This window comes from Molothrus ater, chromosome 4, assembly GCF_012460135.2.
Source record: "Molothrus ater isolate BHLD 08-10-18 breed brown headed cowbird chromosome 4, BPBGC_Mater_1.1, whole genome shotgun sequence".
Lineage (NCBI taxonomy): Eukaryota > Metazoa > Chordata > Aves > Passeriformes > Icteridae > Molothrus > Molothrus ater.
The window spans coordinates 16918535-16933533 of NC_050481.2; the positions used below are offsets into that span (position 1 = coordinate 16918535).

At 39.2% G+C, this 14999-nt stretch overlaps 1 protein-coding gene across 2 annotated transcripts in view; it reads right to left on the bottom strand.

Annotated features, from left to right (window-relative positions):
• Positions 1-6866: 6866 nt before the first annotated feature.
• The window catches only part of RASGEF1B (RasGEF domain family member 1B), a 28733-nt gene continuing 20600 nt past the window's right edge, over positions 6867-14999 (bottom strand). Inside the window, exons 8-14 of one of the 2 annotated variants that reach the window (XM_036382750.1) lie at positions 14328-14430; positions 13540-13619; positions 13054-13149; positions 11540-11635; positions 9735-9855; positions 9028-9100; positions 6867-8221 (exon numbers count right to left, since the gene is read on the bottom strand). In XM_036382750.1, the coding sequence (XP_036238643.1) occupies positions 8197-8221; positions 9028-9100; positions 9735-9855; positions 11540-11635; positions 13054-13149; positions 13540-13619; positions 14328-14430 (594 nt within the window). In that variant the 3' untranslated portion in view covers positions 6867-8196. Of the gene's footprint in view, positions 8222-9027; positions 9101-9734; positions 9859-11539; positions 11636-13053; positions 13150-13539; positions 13620-14327; positions 14431-14999 lie in introns of both variants that reach the window. The other variant, XM_036382749.1, reaches the window with a different exon arrangement.

Below are 14999 nucleotides of genomic sequence, written 5' to 3' on the forward strand. Positions count from 1 at the left end.
TCAGTTTTGTTCCCCTTTTACCTTTTCACTCATTTTCTCCCCTCGTCAAGCCTCAGGGACCTGTTGGCCCTGGGTGTTTAGAAGAAAGGGCAGACAGTGCCCAACAGATTGCAAGTCACTTCTGCAATGCAAGTGAGCTCAGAGCAGGAGAGGAGTCACTTCAAGCAGTGCAAGTGACACCTCCCCAGGCAGTATCTGCTACACAGATGCTCCACAGGGCAAAGAATGGCTTCAGTCAGTTCTGCAGCCAGATAATTACACCCCACTCCTCCCTAAGACAGCCAGGAGCAGTTGGAAGCAGGAATATTTCCAGACAATGTGTGTGGTCCTTTCTGGACCGCCTCCATCTGCCTGCAGTCTGGCCCCTCTTTTTCTGCGATACATTTTGTGTATGCTTTGGCTCTGTAGGGCAAGAAGGGAAAAGAGCTATACATCATTTTGTTTTAGTACATGCTGAAGAACTGCTTACTTAAAACAAAGATCCTTCAGTGTATGACACATCTGGAAGGGTATTCAAGCTTTCCCACTGAGATACTGTGCACTAGGACATGTATATTTATTCTATGAATTGAAAGAAATATGTAGGGTCAGGGACTACTCCATACTCCATACTCCATACTCCATACTCCATACTCCATCTGCTAAAGGTGGGATCAACCCTAATTTTACCTTTTCCAGGAAGCACAGCAAAGAGTGAGATCGCTTCACCTGGGAGGAGATGAAGTGCTGGAGGTGCCTGGTTCTTTCCAGTGTCTTAATCTACATGTGAAACACCCTGGCTTGTAGGTGTGACATCAGGTGAATCTCAGTATACAAAGCTCTTCTGCCCAAAGAGCCCAAGGCAAATGTAACTTGACACAAAAGATTGGTCTCAAGAATGAGCAGATACTCCCCACCTCTGGCTCCGGTCTGTCTCTATCTCTGTTCAGTGTTTCTTCAAAACTTAATGTGTTTCCAAGACAAGCAATTTCCTCAACTTCAGACAACTGTTTTAAGGCCATTTTGCTTTCAAATGTTTGCTGCTGGAAAAGCAGGAGCCAGCCTGTTGCCATGAGCTTACCTACATGATATGATTTGTTCTGTAACCAAGTAAATTCCTAATTGTAAACTCCATGACTCGTCTGCTTACAGGATATTGTGGAAGCAATGTGATATCAAACTGATAAATGAATGGACAGAGAGAAGCAGCAAGAATGGGATTGAAATCAACATGTAAGAGACAGCACTTAGAACCAGTGTTTTTTGCAATTGATCAATGACAAGCCTGGGAAAAAGGGGAGAGAGGGAGAATAAATTTATTCATAACAATTTTAATATGCTCATTGGGTTCATTCCCCAAGTTCTTGAGTATTTGTTTCCCAAAATTAAATGTGTGCATGATGGCAGGCTTTTTGCTTTTTTCTTTACAAAAACCTAGAGTTCTTTTTGGGGTTTGCATGTCCCCATCTGCAGTTAAGAGGAAAAAAAAGGAATTACAAGAGAAAATTTACGTTGAATCATATACCACACATGGCCAATCCCAAGAGAAACATTCAATGAGTGCAATCTTGACTCAGGAGGATGTAAAATGACAGGGAGAAAACTCTGATAATGCTCTCGATGCTTTTTTTTTTCCATTCTGCATTTTACTTCATTTCAATCTCAAAATACCTGAACACTTTTCAGTTGGGCATTAAGTAAGATAATATTGGTGCTGAGTCTCATTTCCTTTACTCCAAAGAAACCAGCTTTCCAGGTGGTTCAAAACAGGATGCAGTGCCCTACCTGAATCACTGCTTGCTTTTAGCTTCATTTCAATTACAAGTAGCTATTCCAGGGAAAAAGCTGAGAGAAGTGAGGTTGTGCAGGAAATATACCCCAGTAAAATTCATTATGATGCTTAATTCTCATTGGCTTCACACCACATGTTGGCAGAAGTTGAAGAGTGTGGAGATAAAGCAGTTGCTGGCTTCTGGATATGGTCACAATCTAAACACATTTTTTCTTGGGACCCTTCATTCATTTTTCCTCATCCCATCTCACCCGGATCTCTGGATTTGTTTCACTTGTATCACAAGAGGGCACCCTGCATCAGAATAAAGTTTCCCATCCACATCTTGAAAGGCAGAAGCTGAAACCAGGAAAGTTCATGGACTGAAAGGGCTTACAGGGAGAGAGGGGGGCACTGAAGGAGCAGCCACAGGGACCAGCGGGCGGCCCCTGCAATGTCAGCGTCCCCTCCTTGAGTGGGAGGGACAAACACCCACCCTGCCCTCCTCCCACTTGGAATAGGACCTCTGCAATTTTTAAAACTCAATTCCAAAGTAGCAGACGAGAGATAAGGGATTTAAGCAGGCCAACCATGTAATACTTAACTGAAAAGGCTCTCTCAGTCATGCTGGATAACAGGAGTGTCTTCTTCACTTCTTTTTACTGAAAACCAGCTAACTACTAAGAGTACCAACTGGCACTCTTCACAAGACACTGTGTAACTATGACTTCCCATGGCAGCTATTAAAAAGGAAGTTTTCTTCTTTGAGAAGAAAAGTAGCATTTAAATAATCCAATCAAGGATGCTACTATTATATGAAATGAAATTTGTATAGACAAATAGATGGACTTAAATAAATTCCCACTTCACTTCTAAAGGTGGTGAATGACCATTTCTTAAGTATAACAAGCACCTGATAGCATATCAAAATATTTGTACTGTGTCCTGAAAATCTGTATCATGAAAGCAACCATCTGAGGTAAATCTGAATTTCATTTTGTATGATGAAAGGAAAATTCTATCTGTTAAAAAACTAATACTGTGATGCACTGTTCTCATACACTTACCTTTTTCTTGAAACTTAATCTGCTAATGACATACTCTGTGAATATTGCTCCAGAATATATTTTCATTAATCTTTTGGGAAAAACAGCTCAATATGTATTGCAATTTTAGGTTCTCACTAAACCTGTTGAAACAGAAATTCACAGATCAGGTCTCCTTAACCCTCCAACTTCAGATTGGATCTTCATGAGACCTGTTCTCTGTGAAGTTGCTTGAGAGTATGTAATGCTGTAAGCACTTTATTATGGGGGGCAAACAGCCTCTGGATTCCAATTCTGCTGGTTATCAAGGAGCATCACCTGCTGCTTCCTCTAGGCCTGATCCTGAACTGCCAAACAGAAAGAAGTACCAAAAAAATTGTATGTTTGCTCAAACAGAAATTAAAGAGAAACAGTAATGTTCTTCATTGTTAGCATCAGAATAGATTGTTACCTTAGCAACAGCAGTAGGAAGAAATACATTGGATGTGGCCAATACTTGTTTTACCTCATGTTTCACATGCTATTTTTCTAAACTTTTCTTACTAATTGATTGATGTTTTTGTAAACTTCTGCTGTCATCCTACTAGGTCACTCTTGCTGGCATTGGATATCTTCTCTAAAGCCTTGTAGCAGATGCAGCCCACATCTGACTCCCTTTACAAGAAAATCCCTGTGGGATTTCTGAGTGGAGCTTCTTAGGCAGCAAACCTGAAATTCCACATATGCAAGTCAAACAAACTTAAACTTTTATTGCTTGCCCTTCCCTCTATCCAATACTGCTGGCTACAGTTATGTGATATGCCTCAGGAAAGGGGTGCCAATTCATTTCTTACCAGACTCACTTTTCTATTACTCCATAGAATAATAGAATAGAATACTGCATAGAATACTCCATATTGCTCTTCTAACTTTTTTAATTGAAAAGCAGAATTCAAATCCTCTGAACCGTCTGGAGGAGAAAAGGACAAGGGAAAGTCTAACTCCTTCTGAAATAATTTTCTCCCAGCCCTAATTATTTCTGACTTCCTACATATACCTTTCTCCCAAGAAAAACTAATTTAAAAAGCAGTGAGGCATTCCATATGTAAATGCTAGTGAGTTGTCAGACACTAAGGACTTGTTAATGCCAGGAAAGTTATTTAATCTTTTGACCACTATGCCAGACTTGGGGGCCTGCAGAAGATCCTTCTGTAACACCAACAGATATTTTTGCTTGGTTTATTGTTTCCTGGAATACACTGGCTCCAGATGCTGCTTTACCCTGCAGCTGGAAGTCCACATAAGAATCATTTCCCCTTCTAACCTCTGGACTTCACAAGACGGGAGAAAAGCATTAGGACAGAGCAGGTAATCTGACCCCACAGAATCACTGGTACTCAGACTTCTTTGGCTACATAAATAGCTGATAAAAACCAGCTGCTTTATTCACAATATCTTCTGCATTTTTCTTCCTGAAAAGTAATCTCCATGAAGGAGGACACTGTATTTAATTGGCTTACAGTGAGATCTCCTTTTGGGTCACACTGTAGCTAAAACTTTCTACTGAAGGAGAAAGAAAAAAATCCTATTCCACAAGAACTTTATGCAGCACAGTGTAGTGATAATGAAGTGTCAGTGGGTATCAAATGATGCCCTTGCTGGCACCAAACCCTCACTGAACTTTATTAGTTCTTGGAGTATGAAGTGACAGCTTAGCACATGCCTTCCCTTTAAGCAGGAAAACTCTGCTACCAAGACTAGACAGAGGAGCTGAGAGAAAAAGCAGACATTGGTGCACTACAAATGCAAAATAGAATTATTCTTCTTTTATTCTTCTTTTCCAACAGAAATACTGCAGGAAGCCCACAAAGGAGCATACCAAACACATGTAGTAAGTGTAGTGGTTTTGGTTTGCTAATTTGAGATTTTTGGCTAACACACTAATTAATGTAGTGGGTTTAATGCTGGCTAAATGCCAGTGCACTTATTAGAATTATTTATTTATTTTTTTGCTGTGAGATTAGAATTAGGAGGAGAGCAAAGCAGGCTTAAAACTTTAAAGGGCATAAAGAAAACTTTATTAATAGAATTAAAAGACAGAATAATAAGAATTAAACTTTTAGAACACTTTTCTTTCTCCTATACTTTTTTTAAAATTGATAATTTAAAGAGACAAAAATCTGGGACTTCTAGTTAGTTTACTATTTTTAGAATAGTTTTTTTTTTAGTTTTTTTAGGGAGAGAGGTGTCTCTTGTTATGCTATGGAGATTTTTCTACAAGAAATAGTTTTCTTGTGGTTTTAATGTCAGCAAATTAGCTGCTTGGGAAAGGAAAATTTGTTTGCAGTGTGAAAGGTTTTTTATGCTTTATAATTTTCTTATAGTTTTAATATGGTTTATGTTAACTTATGGGGTACTATTTTAAGGATAAGCTGTTTTAGCATAAAAGTTCGTCTCATCTATCTCTGAGAAACAGAGATTTTCTTTATTTTTGGAGCAAGTTTTTGGTTTTTTTTAAGCTTATTAGATCATAATTACTTTAACATCTGTTTGCTTCAGCACTAGTGCTTTTACTTATAGCTGTAGTTAGAACGTTACATTGCTCTAATGCGTTTTATGAGTTATAAGAAAAAGAATCTGATAAATCTATTATATTTTAGTATAGTTTTATAAGAGAACTTTAGCTTGAGACTAAGGCATCTTTTTATTTTCTTATCTGCAATTTTGACTTTTTAAATTGACTTTGTTTTTTTTATGTTGTTTTCCATGTGTTTTTATTTTTGTTTTTTTCTTATTTATGTAGTAAGGAAAGTCTCCCAAAATGACAAAGAATATTCCCTTGAGTAGAAGAAGTCTTGGAAAATGAATGATGCTTTCCCTGCTGGCCTATTTGCCTGTTTTAGTGCTAGATCAAGTAACAGTTTCAGCTCTGTCAAGAACATCTGTCTGGGAAGGCTGACAAAATACAACACAAATGCAAAATACCCACGTGGATGTAAAGGTTCCTACTTGTTCTTTTAGACATGACAGCTGCAGATAGGCTCTTGCACATTTTTGCATTCATCTGACTGCTCTTTTCATGGTGACACCATGGAGATTTTCCAATTGGGAGAGCAGGGAAATAGCTGGATGGTAAGGACAGGTATTGCTCTTGTGGGCTTAGCCAGGCATCTGTTGACCCTTTTGAACAAGCTGGTTCACATGGGTCTGTAAGAGGCAGATTTTGTCTCTGCACCATGAGAAGAAAGTGCACCACAAGGAAATAAGTAAAGTTTGAGCCATTTGTACAGGAGACATCGTTGCTGCCTCTGCCCCCATTAAGCACTGAGCATCTGTCAGCACTGAGCTGGAATTTTCAGTCCTGCCTGAACACTCAGCTTGTAGAGTTAATGAGTTCTTGTGACTCCTCATTTCTGAGAGTCTGTGATGTTTCCTTTGGGAGCTGCTCGACCATGGAAGAATGAGTCCTTTTCTCTCCCATTTGCTATGGACAGGTGTGAATGGCCCTTTCCACGCCAGTGGTTCAACAGCCCCACACAGCCTGGCATGCTCAAAATTAAAGCCCAGCATGGTTTGGCTGCACCAAATGATGGAGCAGAGGGCACAGAGCATGGCAAGGCTCTAACATCAAACACTGAGTTAAATAATGGCTGAAGGAGCAGCTCTGGCTTGCCAGAGGTTTGGGATTTGCACTCCCCTCTCAAGCACCAGACATAAGCCTCAACAACAGAGGAGGGATGTAGAGGGGAGGATGGGAAATACCTCACCTGGTGAAAACTGGGAGGCAAGCCTTGCACAGCAGAAGCAGTTTTCTCCTTTCCAAGAGCTGGCCTCTTCTTCCTCCTTTAGCCCAACACAGGGAATGGGAAAGGAGGAGAGGAAACCTTCTCTGGGTGAGAAGGGAATTCCTTATGGAATATATAACTCAGAGACTTCCAGTACCTTGTTTCAGCAAACAGGCTGTAGTTAAGGACAGTAATCCCATTAACAAAGGCTACCTCAACATGTTACTATGGAATTCAAAATAAAAATATATGCCTGAAAAGGTACAGACAGAACATAAAAACCACCTCACCTGAAAACTCAAGAGATACAGTGCAACAAATAAATATATTTATTCTTACTTTTTTCCTTTTTTTTTTAACAACAGCAGCAGAATAATTGCAAATAGGTTTTTTTTTTTTTTTGCCAAGTATGTATTTTGCTTATTGATTTTTGCATCCAGGGTGATCTAAAGCTACAGCTTAGTTTTGTATTTCTTTTTCAATCAGGTTCCTTCTAGGATAGCTAGAGTGACTAAGTATTCAGAGCTACTAAAAACTTATTAGGTGTGTAACACAGTGAACTACTTCACAGTCATAAACATAATCCCTAAAGCAAACACACAGGAAGACTGTTTTGTTCATAGCTGAGTGGAGAAGAAGACTCTTTTTTTCTTTTCAGCATCTTGCTGTTTCAGTCAAAGTAGATTGTGTTCTCCACTTTTACCCTTTCAAAAAAAAAAGCAGTTATAAAAATTACTTAATAAAAACATACTCTCATATTTCAACAGTTTTTATGCCAGTTTCTCAATGACTATTCTAGAAAAGTCAGCTTGTTCAACCTAATATAAGAAGAAGATCAAGTATGGAAAATCAAGAGTAAGAAAACCTCACAGTAAAAATAAGTGTGTCTGTAGCATGTAGTGGTTAGTTGTAAAGAAGTGAACAAAAGAAAAAGCCTCCCTAGAAGTTGTAGAGCTACATAGCTACTACCTTTTTATAGCAGGTGCATTTTCTACCACAGCTTAGATTTTTATTAACTTTATATTTTTTAAAATAACTTAAAATAATAATGAGTTCGCCTGCCAGCAGCCAACTCAGAAACACATTGGAAAAAGACAAAAAACCCAGCCACCATTACAGTGGTTGGGAGAAATTCTCCTCAGCAGCCAATTTTTGTGTCCAGTCCTTTCCCTTCTTAGCAATCCCAAACTTTTGGGATATATTCAGCTTATTAGGAATGAGAGCTCTTCAATGTAGACTTGGGTTTCACTGAAAGGAATTGTGAACATTTCCTCCTGTGAGTCCTTCCAGCAGCTCTGCAGAGTCCTTGTAGCAGCAAGCTGCAGCAAAAGGAAAGGAAAGAATATTCCATCCAGGTGTGAAATGATTCATAGGCAGCATCTGAGATCTTCAAAGGATTCTCAATCAATACTTCAGCCTGAATGCCAGATGAGTGGGCTGTGATTTTATCTCATCTGTCAGATGGGAGAAGCTGCCTGTTTGTTCTTGAATTAACTTCTTTCATCTTTGCTGCCACAATATTGCAACTGACTGCACATCTTTCATCATTCTGAGTGCCACTCAGTGCACAGAAAAGTAAACCAAGCCATGGCCCTTGGCAATCCATGTAACACAGCAACAGCAGACGGGGTGTGCTCTAGACTCTGCCCAGAAGCGCTGACCTGAAAGGCAGAGGGAAATGCAAATGGAAATGGGTAAAGCAACCATTAGAACAATGTAAATCTTCTAGACAGAGTGACTGTGATAAGGAAGCTGTGAAACTGAGATTCCAGGTGCTGGTTTTCACCTTGTCACTCTGTGGAATGTCTGTGCCCTGATGTGAGTAACTCTCTTCTTGTCTCCTCCTCAAAATGAGTGGAATAAATCAGATGGAACTGTTACATCCCCAGCCTCAATGGTTCATGTATCCTTCCACAATTAGTAAAATCAAAGAGCTGCTGAGGCTGCATTCTAATAGCAGTAGAAGAAACACCAAAAATATGACTTTGCTGAATATTTTTCCCCAGCCTGAACTCTAAATTGTTAAATGGTTTCATTAATACATTTGCCCCATAGTGATCTTTAGGCAAACCTCAGCCCTGTCTGAAAGGCTGGTGCAGAAAGGGAGGCAGAAGCTGTGAAAACATCAGTGGCATCTAGAGTGCTCTGTATAGTACTTGTGAGGAAGTAGGGATTTCTTGGAGTTTAGAAAGCACTTTCTTTCTTCACTAAGTAACACAAGGAATTAAAATTCAAAATTACTTATTCTAATTTCCATTTCCTAAGGGAAAGAAGGACTGAGAGGGTTTAAGACTGATTGTTCTATTTTTTCCAAGAGTCTAGGAGATTGGAAGAGGGGGGGGCATTTACAACCATGCTGTATCCCATCTGTTGAAACATGTAACACTCCATTTGGTTTTAACTGCTTGATGCTTGCTCTGTATCCCTTTCTATTTATTTATTGATCTGGCTAACCTCTGACACAAACCTTAGTGTCTTCCATCTGTCCTTTTCAATGTGGTTCTCAGGACCTTCACTTTCGTAGGAAGCCAAGTAAAGTGCTGCAATCAGAAGCAAATACATTATGTTAGGCCTATTGGCATTTTAAAATTTGCTCTCCCTGCAAAGCAGTCTGAGTTAAATGAAGCAGGCATGTATTATCCATCCCTCAGTTTAGGGCTTCAGAATCCCATTAGGAAGTATAGCATTGCTTATAACTGCACCCAGACAATGCTAACAAACTGTGCATGAGAACAAAGACTACCCTGAGGGGGGAAAAAACCAACCAGCGGAAACTCAAAAGCACGAAGAGAAGAAAGCACTCAAGAGAAAATAAACTGAGCCCAGGGACATGGTGCTTTGTAAGCAGCCAGTGAAGTCCCTATTTTCTTCCTTAAGCAGCACCCTTTAGTGCACAGTATCCTGGAAGTCCACATAAATACATTTCATGTGACATTTACAGGGACCACATCACATTAGTTCATTCTATTTCAGAACCAATGTTGATCCTCATATGCACATAAAAGAAAAATCTTATCTTCTCAGTCATTTGTAAGGGAGGAACATTTTTCACTTGCCAGACAGAGATGTCCTCAGGACAGTCTCTCCTTACTGTGAGGAAGCCACAAATTAACACAGAAAGAGTTTAAGCAGTAGCCAGTGACACCATCCCTGCAGAAGCCCAGAGCTCCTTACCATCATCACTGAAGACTGGGACAGAGAGCAAGTACTGCAGAATCTTCCAATCCCTTTCAAAAGGACACTCCACTTGCTTCCATGTCATAAATTCACTGACCTGTTTTGCCAATTCCCAAAACTTCTGTGAGAATACAAAGCAGAAGAAGTTGCTATACATTGAACAGCACTGCTGACCCTGAATATTTTTTTAAAAAGAGGGAGAGATCTTGGTTTGGAGACCAAGGCTTCGATTATCCTTGGCTTTTAAGATAGAATTGAACATGATCTGACTCAACAACTCAGCTTCTAACTTGTGTGTTCCTGTTTCAATCTATGGTAACTTCCCACTCCTTCACCTTGTTAAAATTGCTGTTGTGAATACAAATATAGTAGATCATGAAGTACACCTTAATTTTTTCTTTCAAGGATCTGGTACCACTCCTTATGCCCAAACTGTAACTTCATTGATGCTTATGCTTTTTGTTTTGCAATTAAATACATAGCGATTTTCACATCAGATGCTTATACTGACATTTCAAAATCCAGATGTTTCTGTCAGTTAGCAAATATGAAATGCTCTATTTTCTTGCTGGAAATGTATGCCAAAAATAAACACTCCCCATGTAGTGTGCTGATGCCATTATTTGATAAGCTCTTTCAATTAAAGATTAACATGCCACAAGTGCAGGTGGATTCCTTGAGCAAAAGGGCATTGCACAGCCTAGTTTTAGATCCTTTAGGCTAATTCAGGCCTATGACTACAACTGAAATGTACTGTACTTTTGTGTGGATGACCCAGGCTTCTTGAAAACTGAAAGTACCAGGAAATAAATCATTGGGTAACTCCCCCTGTGTCAGATAACAAGCATGAAATCAGAGGCAGAGAAACTACTGGAAGACAAGAGAGTCAAAACTCCCTCACTGCTGCTCTATCACATATTTCTTCAGAGAAAATCTGGGACTCACATGCATGAAAATGCTGCCTATATATCTTGATAAAGGAAGAATTTGCTTTTTATGTGAGGAATTAAAAGATAAAGCCCTAAAATACTAATTTGAATGTCACCATCATATTTTCTGGAAAAATCTCTTTGCCCAGGATTCTTCTCCTGGGAAGCTGAGAAGCCTCAGAGAAAAATGAAAACAATAAATATCTGATTTGCTTCTCCTGTGTTTTGCTGCTTTGGAATGAGGTTTTGAGATTGTTTGCCAACTGGTGGTTGTTTCACTGGTTTCATGTGAATTGTTTTGACTTAATGACCAATCACAGTCAGGCTGTGTCGAGACTCTGGAAGGAGTCACGAATTTTTCATTATTATCTTTTAGCCTTCTATAAGTATCCTTTCTATTCTTTAATAGAGTTTAGTATAGTATAATATCATATCATATCATATCATATCATATCATATCATATCATATCAGCCTTCTAAGAACATGGAGTCAGATTCATAATTTCCTCCCTTCGACAGGGGACTCTGAAAATACCACATTTAAACATTTTGTCATTAACTATAAAAAACCTGTGAATTGAAATAACCATGAATTGAAATGTTGAGACGAATCTGAGCACGGGGAAGAAGTTCTGACTTTTCTTCCCCCCACTAAAAAAACTGGGAATATTGAAAGTTTCTATAAACACTCCATCTTTGATAAAACTGCTTTTTTCTGACTACCTCCCAGCTCCCTTGAGAAGTAACAGATATACTCAAATTCCAGTCTATGTTTGCTCTCCCAGAACCAAAGGAAATTGGACAGTGATCTGCTTTAGTTTTCTGTTAAAGGGGCTGAGCCTGCACTAAAACCCCACTCAGTGCTCCCCTTACCTCAAAATTGACATGGCCATTGGGAAGGCGATTGGCACAACCCTCATTGAGGAAGTAAATATCTTTGATCAAGAGGCTGAAGAAAGGTATCACGATCTAGGGAGAGAGCAGCATTATTGTCAGTCTGGTCCTGAATCAAGACACAATGGTCTACAGAGAAAAATTAAAGGAAGTCAGGTGATACAAAAGGTAAGCACAATACACAAGGACTAAGGATTGTACATCTTTACACAAAAGGCTGTGCATTCACTACATTTTAAAATACAAGTCTCTCCATGAAGTCCTCCATTTCTATGAAATGTCCTTCTTGTTTTCATTTTTTCCTTCTTCCTTGCAGATTCCAGATGACAAATGGTCAGAGGGACCTACTTGCATGCAATTCCTGCAGGATATCTCATAGTGTAGCTCTTGACAGGACTTGCTTGGTAAACAAGGGGAGAGGCACATTGAGGCATGGCAGGGAATGCTGGGGTTGCAGCACAAATGGCTTGACCTACAATTCCCTGAAATCATGCAAGTCATGGAGCCTTGGTATTGATTGGCTTAAAATTAAGCATTTCATGCCAAATGAACAAAGTATTTTCTTTGGAGAATGCTGGAGAATTTTGCTTTCTGAAAATGGTTCTCTTTTAATTTTCGTCCTATGGAAGTTTTCACAGCTACACATTCTTGTTACAACTGGGGATAAAACAAATACCACTTATTATTTCCGTGGAACACTTCACTGCACCATATTTCAATATCTCTAAGTTCTTTCTTTGAAGTCTTAAAACTGACTTTTCTCTGAAAAGAAGTAAGCCTCTTACATTTAGACTTCTGGTACTTTGAATGATATGTGAACAGATCCTGAGGACTCAGAAACACATTGCATGTTTAACAACAGTATAGATCAGCAGACTGCAGGTGGATTTACTTCATCTGCCTGGTAGTTCATTCCATGAACTCTAAGACCATGTTTATTCAACACAACATGAAGTCCTAATATCATAAGGAGTTGATGAGCAACCGCTTCCAAGTGGGGAGCAGCTGGGAAGCTATTTGTTTCCTTTCCACAAGAACTACCACTGAGATTCTGCATCTAAAGACTATACACAGGAAGGGAACGCCACAGCTCTTTCTAGATTTGAGGTTTAGAATACCTTTGATGAATAAGTTTTAAGGTCTTTCCACCTTAAGCCATGAATTACTGGAAGTTTAGCACAAGCAGCAGCTTTAAGAACAAATTGCTAGCAACCTCATGTCAGTCCTTAGCCCTTCTGTTTGTGGTATAGAGGTTTGTGAGATAGAGGTGTCTGTCAAACAGAAAGGAGCTGAGGGCAATGTACTTTTTTACTTTAATCAAAGTGATCATTTAATGTTTGGACTTTCAGCCAGCACCAAACTGATCTGGCAGCTTTTTATAAGCCCACCAGGGGCAGAGTCGCTGAGAATGAGAATTCCAGGAATAAGGTTTACTATGCAACTTAACAAGCACATTTCCCTTTTGCCCACTGCCAATTCATTTGCAAACACACCTTCTCCCTGTTGCTGTGAGCTGTCAGGGACCTCTGAGTCGCTCCACGCAGAGCAGTTCGATAATTGTAAAAGTTGCTGGAAGGGTCCATCTGATGCTGCAAGGCATGAAAAGATGCAAATAATGAGGTACACACAATCCTTTTTCAACTGAGCAACTCTTAAATAGGAAAAGGTCTTTTGAACAGGCCCACAAATGCAGCTGTGTAGAGGACTGTGGTATCTCTCTATTTGTTTGATGAGAAGAGAACCTTATTTTAAAAAATGTCCATTCAGCACAACAAGGGATCCAATACATTGTCTTGGATAAATCACAAACTCGTATAGTGCTGCACCTGCATGATCTTTGACAAAGGTCAGCTGGACAATATCCATTAAGAGCACAAATAAACTAAATTAAATGTCATAATGAAGCCAAATCACATTTTTGAGCAGTTAAAAGTAACATGGTATTAACAGCCTCCTGTCCAAATATTAGCCAAACTTACCTCAAGAATATCAAATTTGGCTGTCTTCACTTTTGCCCAGGTTTTCTTTAATCGAGACACTGGACTCATGTTCATGCCAGCTTGATATAAAAGAAAGAGATTTTTGGAGTATTTAAAAGAAAAAATCTTTCAGGTAGCTTGGACCAGTAAGTATTTATAAAGCAAAGAATATATTACCAATAACAAGTATTTTTAATGGAGCTACTCAAGAAATCAGAGTCATTGTTTCCTTCAAATTCCAAAATAACCTTGGAAACAAAATCTTCATCTCTTACAGAATGAAAGCTCCAAAAAGGTGCTATGACATTATTTAATGTGGATTTGATAAAACATGTATATACAACAGGAAAGTTCAAATGAGTGTTCTGAACACCATCTCTTACATAATTCATTGAAAACTATGCCTAACTATGAAGTTTTCATATTTCAAATGAAAAAAAAAATATTCCCAGTATTTTCCTACCAGATATAAAGAGGTGTGGAATTTTTAAACTACTAGGATGTGACAGAAATGATGGAAGACGTTTCAATTCTCCATATTAGAGGGAAAGTTACTATTCCAATTAAGCACTGAAGTTGGTTTAAAAAAGTGGGGGTTGAGGTCTCTGAAGAGTTGCAAAGAAAACTTTGGTTTATACCAACTTTATACTACACACATAGCACTACAACAGTGTTGAGTAACTTCATGCTGCTGACCAAGCTCAGCAGTAGTCTTCTGTGAGAAGCACTCTGCTTCCTTTATCCAGATGTAAACAGGGATAAAATAATATCTCAGTACACATACTTACAAATAATAGCCATTAAGGAGTTGAAGTTGCCAATGTTAAAACATTCCCGTGCCACATCGATGAAATATTCTATCACTCTTGCTCTGTGCTTCTTCTTCACAGGCTGCAAGAGATGCATTTGTAGGGTTATGCTCAGCAGGAAACAGCACTTGGACACATCCCCAAGGAAATAAGACCCCTGTTAAAAGTCTTTTCCATATGTAGCAGAGCTTCACACTATCCTTTACGTGTAGAAGAAGTTACACTATTGTGTTCAAAAGCATTCAGGATGGCAAGGACAAACCAGATCCCTGGCAGGCAGAGAGCAAGGACAACAGGCAAAGAGACTCTGCCAAGAAGAAGGATATGAAGACCAGCAGAGCAGAGCAGAGGGTCAGCCAGAGGAGAGAATGTGCCTCAATTCACAAGGGCCTTCCAGAGAAGAGAACAGCAGGTGAGAGGCACTCACATACCAAGAAGGGCTAACCCAGAATAAATCATCACTGTCACACGAACAAGGCTGAGGCACCAGTATAATGCTAAAAACACTGCTCTTATTTCCTCTTCAGACTTGCTCTGACTGCATCCAAATGTCAACAATTACAGAACCAAGTGAATGGAAAGTCCAAAAGGCACCAAACTAAAAAAGGCTTCACAGTTTTGGATAACTAAACAAAACCTTTCAGCACAAAG